This window comes from Melanotaenia boesemani, chromosome 14 (genome assembly GCF_017639745.1).
Source record: "Melanotaenia boesemani isolate fMelBoe1 chromosome 14, fMelBoe1.pri, whole genome shotgun sequence".
NCBI classification, from domain to species: domain Eukaryota; kingdom Metazoa; phylum Chordata; class Actinopteri; order Atheriniformes; family Melanotaeniidae; genus Melanotaenia; species Melanotaenia boesemani.
The window spans coordinates 22,282,163-22,308,193 of record NC_055695.1 but is presented as its reverse complement, the minus strand read 5'-3'; the positions used below and the strand labels follow the sequence as shown (position 1 = coordinate 22,308,193).

General features: G+C 38.6%; 1 protein-coding gene across 2 annotated transcripts in view; it reads right to left on the bottom strand.

Annotated features, from left to right (window-relative positions):
* LOC121652493 (zinc finger protein GLIS1) overlaps positions 1-26,031 on the bottom strand; it is a 67,631-nt gene that overhangs the window by 41,330 nt on the left and 270 nt on the right. For both annotated transcript variants that reach the window (XM_042005254.1, XM_042005255.1), the window contains exon 2: positions 25,649-25,975. In XM_042005254.1, the coding sequence (XP_041861188.1) occupies positions 25,649-25,928 (280 nt within the window). In that variant the 5' untranslated portion in view covers positions 25,929-25,975. The remainder of the gene's footprint in view (positions 1-25,648; positions 25,976-26,031) is intronic.

Sequence of the window (26,031 nt, the reverse complement as noted above, 5' to 3'; positions counted from 1 at the left end):
TTTGGACTATTCATGTACATTACGGTAACAAAAAGAAAAATAAAGATCCAAATATTGTCATCATGAAGCAATCACAGGTCTGGCAGTTGGTTATTGAAATTTAGATTGAAAGCAAAAACTCTCCCACCGATCAGTCTTTTTGGATGTTTTAACAGAAGGCAACAGGACTTCTTTTCTTGGTTACCGCTCATCTGAAATGGGTCTTTGGTTCTGACTGACTGGTTGTGAGTTTCTGGTTTATAAACTGTTATTGGGACATACTGATGCTTTTTGTTTACATCTGGGCATGAGTCATTACTGCCAGATGTTTCTTTCACTGAACTTGGTCTTAACAAGTTCTTTGCAAAGCACTAATTCAGATATTACATCTGTTCATAATATATTTAGTTGTTTTTTTTACAAAGCTGGAAAAAGGGTTGAAAGAAATTGTACAGCATTTTGGTTAATTTGGTCAACAAACTGAAATACATTCATCTTAAAGTTGTGCTGAGTCTCAATCAAAAGGCTCTACATCAGTCTTTAGCACCGATTCATCCTTCTTGGTAAGATTCTTGAAAGGTAATATGGATAAAAACTCATTGTTTACTGTTCAATGTCCTGTGTGCGGATATTTTCATTTATTGTGACGTGTCCAAGTTAAAAATCACTGCAAGACGTCCGTTTAGTTTTATACTGACTTGACTGTCTCAATCTGCTTGTACAGTCTTAAAATGGTATATAAACACACAACAGTATCTCTCTCTTTCAAGCCTGAACTTGTTTTAAGTACAAAAGCTGAAATATTCTGAAAAAATTCTGCAGAGATAAATGGACTTGCATAATCAGGGGGTAATGGTCTATGGTTGTATTACTACAGGCCTTTTTGCATGCTTTCCATATGCAAGCCAGGTGATACACTTCACGTTGTTTACATGATCTTGGAAAAAAATTATTGTGTTAGTCAAAGTAAAACTAAGATTTTCAAAGCTGTCCAAACATTTTAGGACTAACACATCTAGATAATGTGATTGAGAGTAAATTTGCTCCTGCATGGTTACGTTCCCTTAGATTAAAACATTCTTTCATTATTTGCGTATAATCCACAGTTACTGCGAATTAGGGAACTACGGATCAAATGCAAAGCTGTTCAACTGGAAGTAGTGGAAGAAACAATAGAGAATAATCACAGGGGGCACGTATCTAATTTCTTAAAAGTAGACGAATAAAAAACAAATTGAGTGTACAGAACCTACAAAACACACAGAGCTGTAGAACTGTCCAATTCACTGCTCGGTGTGGTATGAAATGGCCACTAAAAGGTCTTTTCGTCGTTCCAGTCACTCAGCAGAAGACAAAGGAGGACAGAGCTTCCTCAGTCTGGGCCCAAAGACTGAACAACCTGCAGAGGAAATCAGCTCAGCTGACTCAGTATTATTGTTTAAGGGCTTTTTAAAATGTATTTTCGTCTGAGAATTTTTCACTGATATTCAGTTGCAATGTCTTTTTATTTACTTTCCTTCTACTGTTACTATTGCTGATTTTGTTTGCTTTGATCTGTTGATTCTTGCTATTTTTAAGGCATATCACATTAGTTGTTGAAGTGTTCTATATATAAAAATTATTATTATTATATTTAAAATAAGGCTGTGAAATTATTACAATTTTTAATAAGATTAATCACAGCTTACAAATTAATCAGAATTAACCACCATTGAGACCATGCCAGAAATTTGCCTGTTTTTACTGTGTTTTTACTGTGTTGTATTAACAGAACAAGCCAATGCTGCAATTATTTAATGTTAACTAACCTTCCCTTTGGTCACATGTCCAAGGGTCAGTAAATGCAGCATGTAATGTACTCCTATATGTTGTTCTAAATCATCTCTACCATGTTCTATATCATAATTCTGAATTAATTTATCATCACACCAACCATCTCCATGTTGATAATTTTTGTCATAAAACCACCAGATGTGAAGACTGAAGTTAAACAGCCAACTTTGATGTAGGAACTTTAATCAAACTGATGATCTGGACACAAATAGGTTTTTCCTTTTATCATTGAAGTGTGAGTGTTTGTGCAGCAGTGATAAAAGTCGTACAGCAGCATCACCCAAAGTAAGCAACTGTTGATAAAATGGATAACTGGCTGTTTGTTTTACAAGCTTTTCTTCATTTTTTTTTACATTAGATGATTACTTTAGTTGTAATTATAAGTTCCATATTTCACAAAATCTAATTTGTGCCCCCCTTTTCGTGGTCAGTGCTCCTGCCTGGCCCCCCATCAAACCTTTTCTAGACCCGCCCCAGAATAGCTGAAGAAAACCCTGTCTACCACCAGCCAACTACTGTGTTAGAGAAGGTCCCCCCCAAAAACAATACTTTGGGGTAAATATGTGACGGTGTGAACCATGAACCGCTAGTTTCCTCCTTCTCAGCTGAACCATAAACAAATGTAACAAGAGAGAAAAGTTAATCAGCTGATCCTCGTTAGCCATCATGATTAACAGAACAACATGAGATGCGAGGGAAGAAGCAGCTGCAAACAAAGACGACCAAAGATCCACTACAACAGACACATTAGTGCAAAATACAGAATAAGTCAAAAAAAAAAAAATAAATAAATAAATAAAATGTAAAAAGTGCAGTTGTCGAACCTTCTCACTGGGAAAAGAGTGTGTTAAAAACCTTCATTTTCCACAGAGGTGACGTCCATGTGTTGCTCCATTAATGTTGAGTTTATTCTCAAATCCATTGACAGAGCCAACCAGCTCAGCTTTTTCCATCTTGTTCACACCCCGCCATCATGATGGAGAAATGACGGCTGTATTGGGCTTGTAATGCCACGCATGCATTAACTGCGTTAAAAATATTAACACACTTAATTACATAAATTAGTTACTGCCGTTAACATTTTATTTTTGAGAGCCCTAATTTTAAATAGTATCTGCTTGTAATGTAACAGGGTAAACTTTGAAAAAGCCAATGCGTGCAAGCTAAAAGCAGGGATATCACCATCTACTGCAGTGGAGTCTGACACATTATTGGTCAATAAATTGATTCATTGAAGTGACCATCCTAGAAGCATCTTTTGTGCATCTAAGATATTGAAGTCCGAGTGTTAAATAAGTGTTAAAGGTCTTAATCCCCCTGCTGCACAAAGTTAGCGCTCCAGTGCTTTAGAGCTTTGCTACATTAACAGAATCGGTCATGCTCTGGTGGGGGAAACAGCCGGCTCCTCAGCATATGGTGGCTTGGATGGAACCCAAAGGTAAATTCAGTTTATATTCAATGTGCCATGGTAATTTAGTGTTAAACATTTCATTGTGTGTTAGAGCCTAGTTTGATCAGAAGGTAGAAGCCAGAGAGAGGATCAGAGGCCGAAGTGAAATGTAAGACATGCTACAGGAGTGGCAGGTTGAGGAAGAGTGTGTGTTTGAGGCAATGTAGTGAGCAACTTTTTGAAATAAAGAGACAGTTATTGTGGATTGAACAAAGCAGCTACACGTTCATCAAACATCACAAAAACACACTGCATCTATATATATATATATATATATATATATATATATATATATATATATATAGAGAGAGAGAGAGAGAGAGAGAGAGAGAGAGAGAGAGAGAGAGAGAGAGAGAGATTGTAGATATGAAAAGTAAGAAGGCAGACAGAGGAAACTGAAGTTTGGTGTTGTGTTCAATTCTGTTTAGGAAGCATGTGTGTATAGAATAGTCCTCCAATACACACACTTTTGCAAGCATTCAACCCCAATTAAGAGTGAGTACGTGTGGGCGTGAAATCAGGGATGTAGGGGCAGACATAAGGATAAAGAAAGAAAGAGACAGGACAGTGCCAGAAACACCAGGGGCAAGTGTTGTGTTCAGTACAGAGACCATGTACAGATGTGCTGACTCATCCTCACAAAGAGCCACTGATGTCAGCCTTGCCAACTAAAGACGCACACACAAATAAGGACTCTATTGTTATGGGTCTCCCAAAACACCACCCCTTAAAAGAAAAACAAATGTTCCCTTTAGAACAGGGAAAAACATTCCCTGTTCATAAAAAAGTGTCAAATAATACTCTGTTACATCTAAAGTGCTATCTTCCACTCCATTATAGTCATCACATGGTATCAATTGCTCACTCTGCCTCCTCTCCTGTATAATTAAAGTACCATGTTCTTTTCACAGAGCATCACTAAAAGATGACGGTAAGATGAGGAGCTTACTGAGACATACAGGAGGAGAAAGCAGTAGTGTGCCAGTACATATGCCCACTAAACATAAATGCTAATACTTCAAACGCAGTTATATAGGAATTTGTCTGGGGGTTTGTTTGATTACTCCTTTTGGCTGACATTGTGAAGCAAAACACCAGTCACCCCCAAATATGCCTGATCTGATGTCATCCATTAAGTTTCCATTTTTTCAAACATCCACAGTGAACACAGCACAGGTCCTTCTAATGCTGCTGATTAACGCAGCCTTTGTGACTACGAGGGTTGAACGCTGAACATGAACAATGAATAGACTCAATTATTCTGTTAATTGGGGCACAATTCACTTGTTAGAGGAAGGCTGCAGAGACTGTGATTACATTTCATTGTTTAGCACATTTCACATAACTGAATGAATTTCATATTGGGGATTGTGGCCAATTAGGTTGTGCTGAAATCATATACTTATTCAGGCTGCCTCAGGGGCTGATGATCAGAGTCTTGTTCAAGTTCAGCAGTGTTGTGCCTTGGCTAAAAACTCTGTCCTGACCTCAGTGACTAATAAATGACTAATAAAGCAGAGCAGACATGTGTCTCCAATCTAACAGAACTTAACCCCTCTGAAACAACATTGCTATTATCCCAAGATATTCAGTTATGACTGCATTACCATACAAAGCATTCCAATCTATACAGTACTGAAAAGCACAAACCACATCATCACATAGTTATATGTTGCTGTCTCCCTCGATGAGTCTTTTTTATTCTCACTCTTTCTAGTGTCGTTATTTCTCTACAGACAGACCAACCCACCATCTGATCAACAGATGCTCTGGACAGCATTATTAAGTGTAATTGGTGGTAATCTGGGGTGCTTTTTTATTTTGGTGACACATCATTTTCTATAATTCTCGCCTCTCCCTTTTAAGTCACCTAAGCATTGTGTTAAGTGCCAGAGTGAGACTGCACTTGTGCCAGCGTTTAATGTGTTCAAGTCTTCAGAGACATGCAGGCCTCAATGAAAAGCAGATGTGCAGATGGATGGATGGTTTACAGAGAGGAAAGGGGAGCGATCAGAGGTGTACTGTACAGGGGGCAAGGGGTGTTGGAGAGGGTAACGGTATGTCAGGAGAGTGATGCAAACATCTGAACTCAAGGTGCAACCAGCTGCCAAAACCACAAGACAGATGCCTCTGGAAATCCTATGTGACACTTCAACCGGCCCCACTTTGGCTTCATAAATCATAACATTCAGCACTTAGACTGATAATAATGATCATTTTATTCATGTCTGCTCCAACACCAACATCTGCCATGATTCTTCTCCTATCCTTCCTGTCTTTCAACATGAGACAGGTCAACACATACAAGAGCACGACAGCAGACTGCAGGACTTTGTAGTGGGCTGCTCTTGTTGTGCGTCTTGCCCAGTGCAGATGTTGTGTATCAGATTTTAAAGCCTTTCCTGGCTTTTCTGAATCTCATAACTCATGTCTATATTTGTGTCTGCGGCATAGTCCCGGATCTTATTTGTTTGCTTAGTAATGGATGTATGATTGAAAACCTGGGGGCACAAGTAAATGAAAAATAACAATGTCTAGGGAGGAAGCTCCTCTTTAAGCAGGTGCAGAACAAGGGAAGAAGAAAAACTCTACTAAATTACTGCTGGAGCACAGCTATGTCAGTGTTTTTGTAGCAGGATTACCAGCACCAGCAGACATGCGAAATTTCATAAGGATAAAATGAATTTGTTCTGGTTGATTCTAGCTGCTCACAAACGGGTATCTTTATTCTTCCTGATTTTCTCATGGTCATCTTAGTCATTTGAAAAACAACTCAGATTAGCTGCTAGGAAGCTAATCTCTGGGTAAAGAAGACACATGTAGCTCAAAAGCCATCAAGAATTTGAACACAGCATGATTTAGATTAAACAATATCAAGGAAATCATGAGTATACTGTACATACAACTGAGTTCAACTGTACAAACAAACATCTCAGTAGATACAAATGGTTGTTCCCACTAAGTGGCTACACAGCTTTAAATCCCACTGATGAACACGGTGGTTGGTAAATGATTAGCTCTCTTGTCTTTCAGGAAAGAAGTAACATGCTGTGGGAAGCAGGCGTCCACATAATACCAGGCTCTTCAAATGGAGTAGTGCTAACCACAGTCATGAACACAAACAAATAGTTGGCAGCCATCAACGCTCCCAACTCCGTCAACCTACCCCACCCAGTCCATGCCAGCGCCAGACTCTGCCCGCCACGTTCCAGAGACTCACTACTTCACCACATTGCTATAAGAGGGAGCGCTGTCAATCACAACCTAAACACATCAACCTAGAATGTTTGAGGAGAGAGGTGAGTGTTACACACACTCCACACACAAACACCTTTCTTTCTTTGTCTTACTCAAATACCCCAGCCAAAAATAAAAAATAAATAAATAAATAAACTCATGCTGATATATGCATCCCTGATCACATTCAACAATCCCATGAGGCTATTACAGCCAATCAATTCCTCTGCTGTCCTCCTTGATTAAAGTAATTATTAAAACTTTATACTTGTACATGTCACCACCTGGTGGTAGCACCTTGTCACTGGTGGTATCTTACAGGCCATCCATTTTGATTGGCAAAAACAACAACAGGTGATGAGAATCAGTCTCAAAAAAGACCTTCTGCTATAAAAGGTTCAAACTGTTGGACTAAAATTATGATATTTTGTTTGAATTTAGCAGCACATGTTCTAGTCTCATCAGGTTAGTTATATGACTTATTATTCAGGTTTCTTTAGGACTTTCTTTTAAATAATGGTTTAATAGAACCTCTGACTCCATGAACAATCATAACACAGTTTGTATTGAAACCATATAAGGACTGAGTTATAATTTGGACATTGTCCATACGCTGAACACCCAGTGTAAGCAGGTCTTATGCACTTGAACAGAATAATTAGGATCAAGACAGGAAAGTCAATAACATAAGTAGCATGGGTACACACATGATAAGCTGACAGAAAAAGAAAACTCAGTATACAGTGATGTGAAAGACATCACTCTGACTTCTGGAAAGGAGGAAAAAATAAGACACACAGAGATGACTGATTATTACAAAAGTAAGCATATTCCTTGTCTTTAACTCAAACACCATCAGAAGATTTAATAATAACAAATTAAATGCACATAGTCAACAGCCTGCATTAAAGCCACAAGCTGCCACAATTCTGTCCTGACAACCTCTATGATAACAAGACTGTGCCCCACAAATCTGTACACTGAGGATCTATCTCACACAATCACAGTTTTACGAGGAGTCCTCAGCCAAACCACATCCTATAATTTAACAGAGAAGCCGCGTTGCTGCAGAGACCAAACGCTACACAAAGCATCAGTCAGGATCGTGGAGTGACTTGATAGACCATCAAACTAGCAGTACATGATGCACTTGGCTGGCAGACACAACAGAGACATCTGGCTTGGTGACAGACACCTTTATGGGACTGGCGAGCCAGGCCAAGAGAGCTGAAATGTCGGCATGGGATCAGGAGCTACTTCAAAGCCAGACAAGAGGTGGCTCTGTTTGGGGAAATTCTGACAGGGTGATGTAGCCGGTCTGAAGTTTTAGGACTGAAGAGTGCTCTGAGTAACACACCCCGAATGAATGTGTTAAGTGTGTCCAGTTCGCTTCTTAATCAAATTAACCTTTAATTTTCAACAACAGTACATAAATACAAAGTACCTTCCAATAAACACAAATTTAAATAATTTTGAAGCCACAAAATACTGTATTTGTAAATGCTACTTCAGGCAGACTTTTTAAGAAAGGTGTATACTTGTGTGAGGATAAATAGTTTATATAAATCTGCCATAAAAAATAAATATGTGGATTTAGTGTAGAAGCAGCGTTTTCCTCCTCAAACAATAGGCCTCATTTTGTTTGTGTGTCCTCTCAAGTCATTTCAAAACACCCTGTGAAATTATACCGAAATCAGATCCCTTTGCCAGACATCAGCATGGAGCTATGTTTGTTAAAAATGTTGTAATAGCACAATAAATTTGTGGTGATGAGGATGACTTGGATTGAAAAAATAACTTGTCAATCAAGTGTCAACTGGGTTGTAACAATGAATAAAATAAAAATGAAATATTTTCTGTGTGACGCATCAAAGAGTCAAAACAGTAAACACTTACAAAACTGTAAAATTTATTTTCTATGGTAACTGCACAGATCAAATCAATTTCATGGGAAAAATAGTATTTTGGTTAAATAGCTTTCTAAACATTCTTTCCATATACAGGACTACAGAAAAAAATATGCTACAAAACCTCATGATCAGAGTTGTCTCTAAAACAAAAGTAAGTTGAGACCGTTATCAGACTTTTAGATTTGCCTGCCTAAAGAGTGCTTTCAGTCAATAAGACATATAATCATACTGTCTGATGAAACTAGGATTGAATTAAGTGGACAGTGTGTGAAGAAAACAGGACACTGATTATCACGTCATTAATACATTCCTTGTCAAACAGTGATGGTACCATCATGCTGTGGCAATGTTTTTTTTGACAGGGGCTGAGAGACTAATCAGGAAACAGTAGAAATGGATGCAAAAAATTATGAGCAAGTTCTAAACCTCTTCCAGAGTCTTCAGTCCAGGGTGGCAGTTTACGCTTTAACCAGACAACTTCTCAGAGTTTAAAGACAACAGAGGAGTGGCTGCAGGAAAGCTCTGTGAAATCCTGGAATGACCCGCTGAGGCTACATGTACAAGGAGGCAGAGCTGATTTTGTTTCTACAAAGTTTTCCATAAAGAAAGAATCATTTAAAGAAATGTGTGCATCCACTAAAAATGCTGTAGTATGGATGCCAGGCCTGTAACGCTCCCACAGAAATAACAGAAAAACAGAGATGTAAATACACATTTGAAGAAAAAGACTCCAGAGAATCAAGCTGCAAAGAATATTTGTGTGAATTTTGGATTTGTTGTAGCTGATGGTGGGGTTTGTTCATGCAGGTGAAGGGAGATGTGGGGCTACTGAGTAATCAGTTCAGGAAAGATGCCAATGGGTTGTAAACAAAAACGAAACTTTGGCCTTTTTAGATTTATTCACTATTGGATCTGCTGTGAGCATTTTCAGGATCTCAAAACACAAGTTCCATGTGGACAAAATGTCCAACCTATAAGAAACTGAGTGGACATGGCTTTAGAGATTCTTGAAAGTGGCTTTGCAGCAATATTCCTCATCCAACCTAATCAAGTTTAAAGGGTTTTTTTAAAGAAAAATGCAAAAATCTTGCAAAGAAAGGTGTTTTTAGTGTGTGTAGCCTTGTTCAACCATTTTAAACCTATTTCTAGGCCCATTGTTTTAAATTGCACCTTGGGGACAATTAAATTAAACTGAATTGAATGGAATTGAATTGAATTGAATTGAATTGAATTAAAATGAATTGAATTGAACTGAATAGAATTCAATTGAATTGGTTCCAGAAATACTACAATATTTGAGGCTTTTATTGTGGCCAAAGGTTTTAGTCAAGGGTCCTAAATATTATGTAAATGTGAGATTCCTGTCTTAAGTTTTTAACCCCCCTCCCCATGTTTTTGCCATTTTTCCTAATTATGTAGAAATTAATGCAAAAACTGAACAAAAAGCATGTCTGAAACATTGGAAAACGTGGAAAATTACGAACTTGCCATCAGTGTTGTATTCTGATATTGTTGTATGTTTAGATTTAATAAGCTTGACTATTTTGTCTTGACTACAAAGTTTAGAATAAACAACTAGGAATGAAATATACTGAACATGTTGTATGGAACAACCTAACTTCACCAAGTGTCTAAGTATAAAAATGATAATTAAGATGATGATTATTACTGATAAAATAAAAACATGGCAATATAAACTCATGATGCCAATGCTAAAATTCTAACCTTTAGACACTTTAATGATTAATGTTCATAATGTATTTGCAAGCTATTTACAAACTAATCTGATAGAATTTGCTTAAGCAAGTACAAAGAGGTTTGAGAAACCAATTTACAGAACCAATTGAAAAGTTGACACAATAATGTTGCAAAAGTCAAAAAATGGCCAATACATTTTGAACACATCTGGTCCAAATCTCAGGGCCATCCATTCATTGGTTTTCTAGCTACTCAACTGAAAACTACATATGTAAACCTGATGTTGGTGTTAGAGTAAAATTCAGGAGGTCAACAAGTTCATTAGTGTAAATGATCTGGGAACTACGAACATCTGTGCTGGCCAATTGGGTAAAATATATCACTGGATAAGGGGTAAAGTGTTTGTCTGACAGGAAATTGTTGGGTTTTTCTATATCATCAAAGTGCCCTGAGATGACGTGCTGTGATTTGGCCCTGAATATTTTAAGTGAATAGTCCTTTAGCTGACATACATGTCTCTTAATGTCAAGGCAATTCAGTCAATTCTTTCACCCAAAGTAATGGTCTAATCAAGTTATTTCAGTTAATAAATATTATCAGATATAGATACATCTCTTTCCCAAATGTCCAGATTCTCTGTTTTCCTGCTGTAGCAGTGCTGAATGAGGCTTTATCAGCCTCACTTGTGCCAATGTCCCCTTCATTGTGGTCCAAACGGCTGGTGGTACAAAACTCACAGTCCTCTTCGGCCAGAAACCAATATTTACAAGCAAACCCAGATCTGTGAGAGGATTCTATTGAACACAGATGGCAGGAAATTCCTCGGAAATGACAGTGGCCAAACTCAACCGCACAAAATGAGCATCTCAATGAAGCAGGCACATCATGGCCCATCTGACAGATACCTTTTCTTCTTCTCGCCCAGCACCGCCTACTGCCATTGATTACAATTTGACATGAGAAGAAATGTATTTGACTTTATAAAAAACAAGTGATCACTTTACAACAATTACTGTATAGGCTTGATGATTTAGAGGCAACAGTGGGAGAGAAATAAATGAATAGTTAGGAAACCGTCTGGAGGAAAACTTCCTTGATAGTCGGTGGTCCTACTGAGAGGTTGAAGTTAAGTGTTTGTAATTAGACCAGATTTGGATGGAGCAACATTTGAAAATGATTATTCTGTTACCTACACACACTGCAAATAACCTTCTGTTATACTCAGAGGGGAGGCTCGTTTAAAACAAAGGCCAAACCAGATGTTTGGGGAACCATGAGAGGACTCCAGTTTCACTTCCTACTTCTTTCTAACTTTTTGTTGTTGTAAAGCAGGAAGAATAATGGAATCTTACTTTGTGAAAAGGATATGTTCAAAGCATGCATAGTAATTGCTTTGCCTTTTGAAGTCTCTGTTTAAAGCTGGGGTCAGTGCTTCTCCACAGTATCCACAATGAATGTTAGTCAAGAATAAAGGTTTAATTCACCTGATCTTGGAGAAATATAAATTTTTTAAAAGCTCATAATTTTCCATAATGTTCCATAGTTTGAGAAAACCCAAATCTGGTATAATCGTCATCTAATAATAAGCTGAAAATATTCTTCGGTTTTACATCTTGACAATAAATGACATACATACACATCACTGTGATTTCATTAATTGTTATATACTCTGGTGTGTGAAGGCTTTTAAATGTTGTTTTTAATGCATAATTTGTTTTTATTATGTAAAGCTTCTTTTCGTTGCTTTGTGCATGAAAAATGCTCTATAAATAGATTTGATTGATTGACTGATTGATACCTTCACTACAGTGGGAACACACTTATTTAGTTCAGAATTACATTATAAAAAAATTATGGGTAAATATAAAGTAATTATTTTGCAGTTGTAAAAATATTTTAATAATAAAAGGGTGAACATACTGTAGCCCATTGAAATCGAGAGTGAGGAAATGCGCTACTTCACAGCGGTCTGCCACCAAACAGCCTTAACTCAGCTGAAAAATGACCATGACCCGGCTGGGGGACCTCCTTCTTGACTCAAAAGGGCACCACAGAATTGGGGTTTTCATAAATATACAGAATAAATAAGTGGGCCCCAGGTTTTCCACTGAGCAAACCTGTGTTGAGTTTCAAACCACACATACCTTAGGAAGTCAGCAATATCATTCTTTTATTGTGCGGGGAGTCCTCATTCACCAATGGCTTTGGCACTGAGGACCACCCCTCCATTCAAAACCACACACACACACTAAACAGAGAACACACAGAGACGTGTGCATGCACTCTGTGTAACTTGAGATGGACAGTCCAGCAGACATTATATATCACTTAACATCAAACAGAGTTCCATAATGCTGCTGTGAGGAGACTGACAGGCCTGCAGTTCATAGTGAGCCCTTTATCTAGAACCTCAGGAAGAGCCCACCGTTGGCCACTGCTTAAGAAGTGATGGCATGACTACTGAGCCCCCGCAGTTACAGGGACTGAGGCACAGTGGGGCCTATAAAAACCCAAAATGGTACCGAATGACACCTATGGAAACACATTCAATCTTATGTGGTGGGAGGCCAATACACAGTTATTTACACAGACAGGAGCCCTGTGTGTTGGTATGGACAGGGCCACCATCAAAGAGCTTTATGAGCAAATATATTTTCACTGCATAAGCATTTTAGATGTCCAGGCATTAAAGCCCTCCAGTGTTTTCCCTTCTCTTGTTTAATGGCTGTAATAAGAATCCTTTTGTTATGATTTCTGCTCTCGCTGTGTCCTGTGGCCATGCGAGAGAGCTGAAGGCTGCAGCCAAACTGAGACATGATTCTTGTCCCAAGAGCGAATTTTATTCCAGTCAGAAACCTTTAACTGTCTTTCAATATGCATCCATCCCGCCACCTTCTTCACTGGATCTTGTGCAAAAGTAAGGAAAATATGTATCAAATTTAACTTTATTACATTGTGTATCCTTTGCATACGTAGGGCAAAGACAATGTTCAAAAAGACACGTATGAGGACTAACAGCAAAAGAACTACTTCAAATATACTGGTTTGTTTGTCAAGATATGTCACATGTACATGCTTAGTGTTCTTTTTTTAAACTAAAAATGAGAAATTGATTAAAGTTCTTTACAAGATTAGATTCTTCTCCAACATTTAATCCCACCAGGGAGATGATAGAATGGTCCCTAATTCATTCAGCAATATTGAACAAAAATCCAGCCAAAGTCATGACGAACAACTTTAGGAGCAAGAAGAACAGAGAGTCCTGCAGCAGATGGTCTGGCCTTCATAAAGCCCTGATCTCTACAACGATGAGTCAGTCTGGGATTATTTGAAGAAACACAAGATATTGGGACTAGCTGAATCTAATGTAGGTTGTTCCAAACATCTCTGAGAAGCCATAGTTTTCCTGTGGATTTAGTCTGTCTCTGTGTTCACACTAAATCCACTTTGATTGTTGAAAACAGGGCTGTATGAGAGGGATACCATCTGTTGCGGGAATGGGTCTCCTTTTTGTTGTTGAAGACAGCTTTTTAGTGACTTTGGCTGGATGAATTTATCTATTTCTTATTTAGATCTCCCTGATATCTAATTCCCTAAACTGCCTGATGTGATGTATATTTAAATATGATGGTGTTCACATATAATTTGGTATAAAGTATCATATGCGGGCACTCACAGTAGCCCATGTAATATGTCTTCATTTTACTGCTCTCTAAGGTGAAAAAAGAAAAAAACAAAGGAAGAAAGAAATCATCAAATATGCCCCAAGAATGAGGAACGGCTCGGAGAGCCGAGCTAATTACTCATCGACCTGGGAGTGATAAACCCAAAAGGATAAAGAGAAGGTTGTTGGCTGATAGTTTTTCTGGACTGGTCAGATGTGAGGATAAGCCTAATAAGATGATAACAAGCTGAAATAAAGAAATCACTCTTAATTTGGATCTTTTACTCAGCCATGTGTGCTGTTTGGCTGCTCTCAGTAAGCAAGTGTAAGACCTGAATAGAGAGGGAATCTCGAAGGGTTCTGGACCATAACATGTGTCAAGCCTTTCACATAACCTGGCATTCATTGTGAAGCTCTTTTATGAACCATAAAAAAATATTCATTTCGCCCTGATCTGTTTTCCAATATAGTCTCCAAACCCATAAAAGGGTTTGCTTTTCATTTATTTTTATTTGAAGAACTTTGAAATGCAAATGTTTGTTTCCTTGCATGTAAAAATTGAGAGAAGACATTTTAAAGGAGAAATTTGATGTGAATATGAATTCTAGCCATTTTACATCATCCCAAACATAAACATGTGGGTTCTCAGTGCGAGTCTTTTTGTGCTGTTAAACGAGTGTATTTTGGCAGGCAGCAGTGTACATTTACTGATGCTTTGCCTCTTCTGCTGGACTCCTTCGCGGCTCTGAGCTCTTGAGGCCTGTAGAAGGCTGGCATCTTTACAGTGGCCTAGATTGGCCATAATTTTGTGTCAAATGACTGGTCTGTTCCTGTAAAAGTGGACACTGTGGTGAACTATGAATTTACATTTACAGCTGAAGCAAGAGCACAGCTAACAAGATCTGTTGACTTTTTTTAAGCTTTTTTTTTTCTTACTGGAGCATTTTTCAGACCTCAAACTGAAGCACTTCCTTATAAAAGTTTTTTTTTTCCTAATCATTCATTAACAGTTACTGTTGAAGCTTAAAGTCCTTTCTAGTTTGCCTTTTTTGGAACAATAATGATGTTTTTACTCAATTGGAAATATTTAAAAGTTAAACCTGTCAATGTATTTGACCATCAGATGCACAGAAGTGATGCAGTAACTGTTTAAAACACTACATTTTTAGCTTGATTTCATATTCAGCTTAAATGTTACAGTAAACAAACATAAATCAAACCAAAAGTAGAAAAACACCCTTTAACGTGTAAAAAAAAGGATGAGTTAGAGCACAGGTAGCAATGCTTAATTCAATGGGAAGTGTGTTTGGCAGTAAATCTAACACAGTCTTAGAAATACAAGCAGTCTTGAAGGTTGGAGGGGAGATTTCTGAAGGGGTTACCTCCAAAGAAATTTCATACCAAACAAAGGGTCATCATTTATCACTCATATCTATATCACCTGGAAAAGATACTTGTTATGCTTTCATCTGTTTGTTGGCAGGAGACACAGTGATGACTCAGACATCCATCATCTTAATCACAATTCAAGCCAGACAGCCAAAATCTTGGCTGTTTGGTTTATGGTTGTCAGTGTGAATTGTTACTAGATGATTTCAGGGATTTATTTCACATGTAAATCCCAATCTGAGTGGAAGAAATGCTTAAAAGGGGGAAACAAAGCATGCTAATTTTATGGTTAAAGCTTTTTAAGTTTTGTTTAGGCAATCATACCCCAGATTTTCAAATCTACATTTATACAGCTCTTTTTCTGCTTGCAAACTGGATTAAAGATTAAAAAATAACACTCTGCTCTCAGATCGGTATTTCTGTGTTTACTCTGGCTCACTTAACATGTCCTGTATCGTTTTACCAACAAATCCTGAAAAGCTCGTAACACAGCAAGTCTGTGTGTTCCTCCACAGAATAGCAAACACGCTGTCAAACTCCATGCAGCACAGCAGAGCATACCAGGCTGTGTAATGCCGTGGAACAAGCAGCAGGTATTTGTTAGTTAATCAGCGTTTGAATTAAGCTAGAGGCTGCGGCTGTGCTCAGGAGCAGAAGGGCTGTTTTGACTAAACCATCTCAGCAAGGGCCTGGTCATGGAGACTCCCACCATTTGTAAAAGATTAGTGGCCTAGTCCTGATGTACAGAGCTCAGGTCAGCTAAAGTGCAGGACTCGGACGCAATGCAAGCATTCACCTTATCTCTTTATCTACTTGTCCCGGTACATGAGACACAGTGGATAATGTGATTAAAGGCTTTAGGGTAGGGTTTGAAGCTCATTGAGAGGAGATTATATAAAACTTGTTGCTTGTGGAAGCAGCATTACCAGCTTGATAGACATCCATTAAGATCCTGCCACAGAAGCACATACAGCATAAATGGTAATAAGCATATCAAGGTTTCCCTTTTAGCAACTGTAAACGTTCCTCTTCTGTGGACCATCTGCATGCATTTTACCTTCTGTGCTGGTTTTTGTTGCATGACTGTGTGCTATCAGATGTGTACACTTCCAGTCAGACTATTTTCAATACAGGAACAACAATAGGACACATGCTTTCAGCCTATCATTAGCCAAAGAATAAATGAAAACCAACTGTGTAGGAACAATAAAATAATTTGTCAAGGGAGAAGGGTGAAAATAAATTCTGCTAAGTGTTTTCCAATTGGCTGAGGCTATTGCGCACTGGGCCAAGTGCTCAGCACCTGGCTGTCATTTCTCTGACACTGCCTGAATCATTTCAACTTTCAAACAGATTCATATTGGATCATCGTCAGTGTTAACTGAAAGTGGCTGATTTGTCTTTTTTATCAGTTATTAGTCAACATCTGCTGAGATGATTTCTTTGGGTTTAAGGGCAAAAGTTAAACAAACAGACAGAAAAGACTGGAGGAGTTTTGCTCGCCTCTTTGCTCTTTACGCAGCCTATCTGTGACTCAGCTACAATGAGGACTTTTTTGGGGGAAAGGCCAGGCAACTTATTTTAAATATTCCTGTCAAAAACACAAGAGAATTATTACAGACATTTCCTGTTACATTGAAGTTTTTTGTTACTGAAGTTGTGTGTGCCTGTCCAAGAATCTCAGCATATCAATTTCAAGGTAAATGAAGCTGCTCTTGATGGATTTTGGCTTTCTTACTAAGGCTGCACTCAGATCCTGGGGAGAAGGTGTAAATGTCAAGCCAGCTCGGACAGCTATAAACCGGTTTCTATTACACCCAAATCTTTTAAGTTCCATTTTCTAACACAACTGGTCCACCACTATTTAATTAAATGTGAAAGAAATCAAACTCAGGCAATTTTTTAAGGCAAATGTTTGCCAACATTGGCCCCATCCCAATTTCCTTCTCATTGGCCCCACTACTTGGCCCAACAGATCAGTTTTCTAGGTATAAGGTGTTTTTTCTTCTTTTTTTTTTCAAAATAGTGGTCATCCAGCCTTTCAACTGAGGTGTTTAAAGGGCTTAATGACCATACTCCATAATACACAAGAAAAAAGTAGCACCTTTTTCCTGATAAAATGGATAGGTAGGGCCAGGGATGTTTACTTCTGGTCCTTGAGGGCTGCTGCAGGTTTTAGATGTTATTCATCACAGCTGACTCAGATTAATGGATTATTACCAAGCTTGGGCAGAACTTGTCAGCAAGCTGTTGAGAAGAACAAATTCCATTTGAATTGGAGCAGAGTGGCATCTAAAACCTGCACGAATGTGGTCTTTAATGACCAATATCAGGCACTGCTGGGCCAAGTGGTAGCACAGGTAGATGAATTATGGTTGGGTCATAAATCACCTTCTTACATAGACTGGAAGTGCAATGCTGCACTAAAACCTAAATTGTCCGTCTTTTGGGAACTGATGCATTTGCTTAAAAATATCAGCGACTCAGCATTTATTTTCAGCAGTACTGAGATTTCTTACTTTCAAAACAAAATTTGTGTGTTTTGTTTGGGAAAACACGCAACAAGTAGCTGACCAGTGTTGCGACAGACTTCTACTTCAAGCCAAAAGAACCAAGCAAAAGAAAAAACATTTTGCACCACAATGCATTAACCTCTTCACTGCAGTTTTCAATTGGATCTCTGTTCTTATTAGCTGGAAAAAGTAGTGATTTATTAACTTTCATGGTCAGAGTTAAGTGTGTTCATGTTGGCCTCCACTTTGACCCAAACAAAAGTGTACCAAAATACACACAAATTAGCTCACTTCTTAAAAAGCCAACCACGAGCCTCATAAGAAAGACGTGTACAACATGATGTTTGTGTTAAGCAGTGTATTATAGGAGCCGACTTCTGGGTCTTAAGGGGAATGTTAAGCATGTTAATGAAGAGTGCATACTGAGGCTATTACTCAGTGTAATATGGACCCATTTAACTCACTTTCTGCACAACCCACAAGAGCCCAACTACAAATGGAGAAAAAGAGTCCTGCATTTAGTGTCTGCCACAGTAATTCAAACGACGGAACTGAAAATCTTTCAGCAATGCTTCCAGAAGAAATTTCTTCTCAGCATAGATGACAAGAAACAAAAGTCAAGAGCATGAAAACTGCACAATATATTTTAATTGCAGTCTGATGCAGACTATGTTAAACAAAGCGATATCACCAAAGCCTCAAGATAACAGATGTTGCTTCTGTTTACAGTGGAAATTTTGGGACAGCAAGACCTGCTCAACTGTGACATGTAGTTTTCATGTCCAAAGGGGGGAATCAAGCCAACATCTCTTGTAGGCAGCTGCATCCATACAGCAGCTACACACATTAGAGTCCTTTTAGATTCCTTTCATTCCCTGTTTGGCAACTGGTCTGTTAATGCTGAATTAAAAAAGATGCTGTCATGACAGTGACAAGGAAGAAAATAAACACAATGTCTGTATATTTGCTGATAAAGGCCAAGTAATATGACTTTTTACAAATTCTTCAACTTTTAGGACACTCGCCTGTCTGTGGCTGAGGTTAGATGAGTGCTCTGTGTTAGGGAGTGAGGCCATGATTATCCCCTTTGCTATTTCAATATTTTATGAGTTGTTCTCATACAGAGGAAATTCCCACACAATGATTAAAACACCACAAAACTGGAAATTACATCTTCTTATCACGCACACCATCTCCCCACCCTGATATCAGGCCACCGAAGAACAGCCTTCACTTTAAAATAAAAAATTGTCTGTAAATAGTCTGTAAAAATAACCTTAAGCATTGCAGATCACAGTGCTGGCACAGAGCCTCAAAACTTTATTAACATCCAGATTCACCCTGGTGAAGTTCCCAGCTGCTTGTAACAGTGGATTTCCAAGCACAAACCTGAATGGGACAACAGCTTTGCATTTTCAAAAATCCTCCACTTCTTCCCAACATACAAACTGTGCTGTCTGGATTTACTGAAATAAACTGATAAACAACCAGTCCTCGTGTAAATTGCTTACATTGGAGGAGCAGGATGATATCAAACTCTACATTCCATACTTCAGAGGTCTGGACACAAGGGTTTTCTTTAAACTATTTTCATAAGAAGTGATTAAATCACTATTGACTGAGATAAAACTTGGCTCTTTATAGAGGACAATAATGCACAAATATATATATAAATGAATATCGGAGTCCGGTTTGATGGAGTACAGAGGTGTGAGTTGTCATGCTTGAGGTTGTGATTTCGAAGACAAGAGTAAAGAATTTTCTGCAGGGCAGCCTTTATATCATCATTACTTTGTGTGCCTATTAAGTCCTGGTGAGCAACTTAATAAGTGCATATGACTAGAGAATAACTAATTCTTGCAGAACTTTATATTAACGAGCACTAATAAAATATATAAACTGCACTATTAGACTTTACAATATCTTTCATGGTCCTCTGGGGCGGCGCCAGCCAATGGTGTGGTGAGCTGACTGGGCACTGCCCCGTGACAGCTTCCTGGCATAGACAGAGAGAGAACAAGAGGGAGGATAAAACTCAAGCTTTTTGGCTGCTCTCTCCTCTGCACTAATGAAGGCATTAAAACAGCCTCGGCTACATCATGTTTGCCTATTTGTTTTTGACCACTCGGTTGAAGCCAAAGTTTGATTGGCTGGCTGATTCATCTCCAACATGACGGGCCTTGTAAAAAGAGGAATTTCAGACCCCATTTACACAAGTTCAGCTTCAGTATTCTAATATTTGAAACTCTAGGAGACTTAGATAGTGATGTGTTGGCATACTTTGTAACATTTACACGTTGTGAATCGTACTTATTTCTTGATCACAACTGAGATGCTGACTGTGGGTTTGTGTCTAAATGAAAAGGGAGATAACTGACTCAGATGACCCTTTGATACTCAAACAATCTGCCCACCTATTTCCTTTCCATGTCTCTCTGTCTCTAGCTGACAGCTGTGAGGGCCCAGCAAGCTCTCCACTCAGGCAGAGTCAGCACTATGGCGGACAACCGTCTTGACTGCCACAGTCAGAGCGGAGCGGATTTTTCTTTGATGAAACACAGCAGCATCAAGCCAAAAACAGCAAGTGGCACAGCCGAGATGTAAATCAAAAACCCACCCATGTGCTAAGTCATACAGAGAGGTCTGAGAGAGGAGTCACTGCTGTCTGAAAATGCATGAGTAATGCAGTGTATAGACATGTGGTCAGCTGTGGGGCATGTCTATCCCAGCATTTTTTTTTTTTTTTCTACAAAGAGTTAAAATTCTCAAACAAATCTGGCATGATTCGCAGGACTTGGCAGCTTATTTCTTTTGTCAGCAAAAGTACATGAAACTTTTGCAAGTGCTTCTGAAAGCAAGCTTTGGGCTAAAAATACATTTTTATGAAGACATATCTGAGCCAACTCTGACATTTTTTTTTTTTTGATTAGGCTGAGGCCCAGAATACATTTCTTCTGGTATTCCAGAGGTATTTCAACACTTACTTAAACCAAATCATATTTTTGCTGCTTGGATTTATTAGCAGAATGAAAGTCGGGATGCCTTTGGTTACAGTAAAATGCCTATGTCATACCACACCGGTCACATAAGAACAAAAACAACTAACCTTACTTATACCAACAATTTTAACAGAAAAGGCCAGCGAAGTTGAGATTCTAGATTTTGCATCTGTTTGCGGGTTTGCACAGGGAAGAAGACACTGTCACATCTTTTCACAAGTCTCTCTCTAAATCTAAGTGTAGCCAGGTTGATGCAACACTTTTCTCTTCCTCTGCCACCTCTCACGTTTTCATACACATCAAGTGATTCATCCAAGCAGATGCCAGACCAAGAGTGTTCTCTAACTCGCCATCTCTGGTTGATGTGACTCAGGAAGTGCTCTCATTCCCTTACCCAGCTTCACCCCCCCACCCCCCCACCCCCTCCAGACAGAGGTTTACGGGAATACCACTACAGAATCATCACTGGCTCTTGGCTTTATGAATCAATGGAACATGCTGCAAACATTACACCCTGCAACACCCTTCTCAGGCAGCATGTTCACATTTGCCCATAATTCAGTGCTGAGCTCATACGATATGCAAAGACGTGGGCTGGGGATCTTTAGTGCATGGGAATGTAGTGACTGGTGGGAAAACCCATGAAAAGAATGTTACTATTATAGTACTACTGTGACATATATAAACAGGTCTGCATGTATACTTCTGCTTTATTCAGAAGCACTAACTTGCAAAGAGAAGATGCCGGGTTGTTGGTTCAGCTGGGTGCTAAAAATAACGCCAAAAATGTGCCATGTAAGCTACCCATTAATATACACATCTGACTAACCTGAGCTGTGAGACTAAATGAACCAGAGGTTCAATGAAAGAACAAACTTCTGTCTGCAGCAATAAAATGTTTTCGAGGGTTGGTCTTCTACAAATCTACAAGACAGAGCTGCCAAAGGTGTGTTTGAGACCCTCAAACACACCTTGGCTATTACACAAATAGTTAAATAACTAAACTGATATTTACATAATTTACATCAATAAAGATGAGATCATCTGCAGGGATAACTGGCATGAAAAAGAAACACAATGTGTTTTTTCCTACATTAAAATTGTCATTAACTTTCAATATATCTCAAATTAATAAAATGTTACATTTTTGGTGAAATGTGAAAATATCAACTCACCATTTTAAAGTGTAAAATTAAGTTTTAGCATCAGATGTTCAGTTCTGGTCTTACATAAATACAACAATACATGATTCACATAAAAGTAGCAATGGAGATAAAAACAAACCAAAAGACAAAGAAAATAAATCACTGCTACACACTACTGCACAGCGTGCACTATGTTTTGTTAATGTAACATAAATTACATGAAAAGTCTTTTAAAAACTGCACAATAATCATTTTGTCTAAACAATATAAAATAATTATTTCAGATTTTTCTTCCTTCTTGATTTTTAATTAGCTACTGTGCTGTTTTCTGGGTGCTAATAACCTCTACCTGAGGCATTGCTTGCTTCAGCTAAACATTTAAACCTTGTTTTACAATTTATTCTGTAATTATTTTATATAATCCACTGAGCATTATACACAATGATCACAATAAGGGTCATTTAACAACATTTTAACTTATTAAACCATTTGAATGGCCCCCTTGCTCACCTCACCTGCTGCTTGAGCCAAACCAACTTAAACCATCAAACCCTTCTTGATTCACTGAATCACATCCTGTTTTCACATCCTTTAGCATTCAGCAAAAGGAGCTCAGTCGTGTCGTGAGTTAAAACTGAAATCCAAGATAAATAAATATTTCCTGAGCATACATCAAAGATTAATTTAAAGCAATTACAATTCTCAAATCAAAAGCACTCAAAAGAAATTTAAAACTTCTCAAAACCTGCAGAAGCAAACATTTTTCCAGAATTATGGCTATATAAAAATATAAAGTGACACAGATCTAATGACTTACGCAATTGGACGTCTCTGCTCAACAAAGACCAAAATAAGACATTAGAATGCATATATTTAGCGTAATTGAGGTTGAGAGGGCCATGCTTTAGATGACAGTGATGCTAAATAATCTAGATATCTGGAAAATGTAATAAATCTTATATTCTCAAAAGGAGACAATGTGGCTAAGCCTTTAATAAAACTAAGACAATTTTCCCAGGCAGTGTTTCTCCTGACTTGCAGACAAAACTGATGCCAAGTGCCCGCTCTTCTTTCTGCATGGAATAATAAAGAAACCGCACGGTTCGATAAGAATAGCTGACTTTACCGAAGGCATTTCATGTCTTTCTCCCAACCTAAACAGTGCGCTCACAACCAAAACTATTCACAAGCTACTGGGAGGCTGTCATTAAGCATTTGACAGTGTAGACGCTCAAAGCAGGGCTGTAACGATTGGTTGTTTCTCATAACAGTCAGATTATCACCCTGCAGTTTATACCATCTACAAATCCTGTCGAGGAAAACACAGGAAACTGTCAGGTTGGGAGAATTTAACATTGTTGCCAATGCCACTTCACCACAATAAGTATGTGAGAATGTCAGCATGTGGCATGTAAGCTTTGTGTTCTGCTTGCATACTCTGTGTGTGCATGTATAATCTAAGAGAGAGGCTCTGGTGGGTGTGTGTGCTTGCGTACAGGTAAGCATTGCCACATATACAAAGAGCAGAGAAAACATGTCACACGATGAAGTGTGTGCTGGTAGAAGATGGCAGAATGCAGCCAAAGACATGTAATAAGTTCCAATAATGATCAAATCCAAAAGTCCATTACTCATCTCTTTACAGGCTGACTCAACAGACAGCCCCCTTCATTTATCTGAGACGAGTGTGGGAGTGTGGCACGCTCCCACCTCTAACTCAAACATTTTCCTCAAATAAGCTCCCAGACTCAGCAGCATCATCCTAGCCAGGAGAAACTTCAGTAAGGTATCAAATGATGCTAGAGTACACACTTCATTCAAGCCTGATATATTTTTCTTTAACAGAGGTCAAGTGTGTTTTTTTTGTTTGTTTTTTTCCAAATCAAATATTTTCTTTGCTGGTGGGCACTAATATTTATAGCACAGTGGATATGCAGTGTTGGGATGATCCGCTGCTGTTCCACTCACAAACAGCAGCAAGCAAGGTTTCCAGTTTCCACTCAGTCATTTGCACATCATTAAAAAAAAATAGAAACAGAAATAAAACTTTCCCTTAATTAATGCTGGGCACTATTCCAGAAGGCAAATAGATAAAACTGCTGCTTACTCATATATTGGCTAATATGTATCTGAAAAAAATGGAAATAAAAATCCATAGAGTACATTTCTAGTTTGGGGGCTACTGAATGCAAAACCCTTCAGCTGTTGCAGCGTTTTCATGCCTACATTTAATTCACTTATATTGCTTCAGTTTTCACAATCACAAGGTGCACGCTTAAGGTCAGAAATCTCCCATCTGAGGTAAGAGCTTCCATCAGGGTAAATATCACAGCCTGTATTTGTTCAGAGATTCCTTTCAGTATAAATCTAAAGTAATGGTTGAGAACGCAGCTTAAAATCCAGCTCTTTTCCCAAATGGGAGGATGTAATATGATCAGTCTGAAATGAGGCATGATACAAAAGACTGATGAGTACTGAGATCACTTCCATACTCCATGCTTTCCAAAAGAGACAATAAAACAACATAAAAAATGCCAGGAATACAGAACTTATTCATGGACGGTGAGTTTAGGAGTAAACATTCAACTTACTGAACATTATTACTAAAAATATGTGTAAAAAAAAAAGGCTGAAAAACAAATTTAATTTACAAACCTTGTGAAATTATTAAAACATCACTCAAAAGTATCACATATTGTCAGTACAAATGTACACGTCCACTTCAATTTTATTCTGTACAACATAATCCACAAACACACAACACATCTTGCATTCCCAGAATTTACGGGAAGTGAGTTCAAAAGTGTTCCATAGACAATGAGACGATTCATTCTGGTCGGGGATGCTGAGGGCACAACCGTGCTCCGAGAGAACTCATAAATGCCGAGACACATCCAGCTGACATATGGTTTGTGTTTAGAAAGAAGAAACAATAATCAAATCCTGTTGATCCTCTTCTTGCTGCAGGATGATTGCTAATATAAAAGTCTGTTCAGTCTAATCATAACGGGCTGTAATTACCTCCACCCTCTCACAACAACACTGTCTGAACAGGATGGAGGAGGCTTCCACAGAGACCAAGAACAGTTTCCACTCTGGATGCTATGTAGACAGCCCCCCTCCATCTATGTATCTGTCAATTTTACTTCTATGAATGAGCATCCAACTGTTTTTATAAAGCACAAAAAAAATCAAGATAGATTTTTTAAATAACTAATGCATGTAGACTTAATTATTTTCTGAACAATAGTGGCTAAGAATTAATAGAAAACAATAGCAATGTGATTTTTTAAAAGTCTTGAGTTGGAAACACTCCAAACTTAAATACTGACAAGTTTTTAAAATTAATCTAAACAATCCCACATGACACTAATTTTCTATTGAACCAAACTCATCCATGCCTTGTTACCATAAGGATATGAGCATTAGCTCAGCAGTTATTCTTCATAAGCAACATCTCTCCACATGGCTTTAGAGTATGACAGAGGGGGGACTTTGATTCAGCTGTTATTTATCGAATAGACCAGTGATCCAAGTCAATGAGCTCTGTGTTTAATTATCAAGCCAAATCCACATCTGCAATTACACAGCACAGCTGCATCAAAGGATGCTATTGAAGTGCATTTTAGAAACATTATTTTAAATGTTTACTTTTAAAAAAATCTCGGAGACAGAATCTGTTTAATCATTAATTGTTTGTAAGGAATTGCATTTACTATATTGATAGTATACTTGGCCACTATGGCCAGAAATCATCGCTATTAATCTTTGCACACTCATGTCAGCACGAACCCAAAGCAGCTGCACGCGTTAGGACCGACGGAAACCTACCTTGAACCGGTGGCACTGAGAGGCACAAGCGCGCGGTTTTGGCTGTCAGATGCGCTCTTTCCTCGGACGGAGTGAGCCGCTTCGGGCTGGCGCAGTTCATGTAAGTCGGGGGATCATGGGAGCTCCGGCAAATCTGAGATCCAAACCCGCCGTTCCCGGCTCGCCGCGCGCAGATGTCCGCCTTGCTGCCGTATACGGAGAGCGTCAAGCCCGTGAAGTCTGGGAAAGTTGGGGTCTGACAGTGACTAACCATCCCGACCAGCGCTGAGGAGTTCTGCATTGATCACTCGGCTTTCCCCATGCGATGTGTGACGCTGCTCATATCCCCTGCACAGACGAAAAAACAAATCACTGTTAAAAGAGAGAGAGAGAGAGAGAAAGAA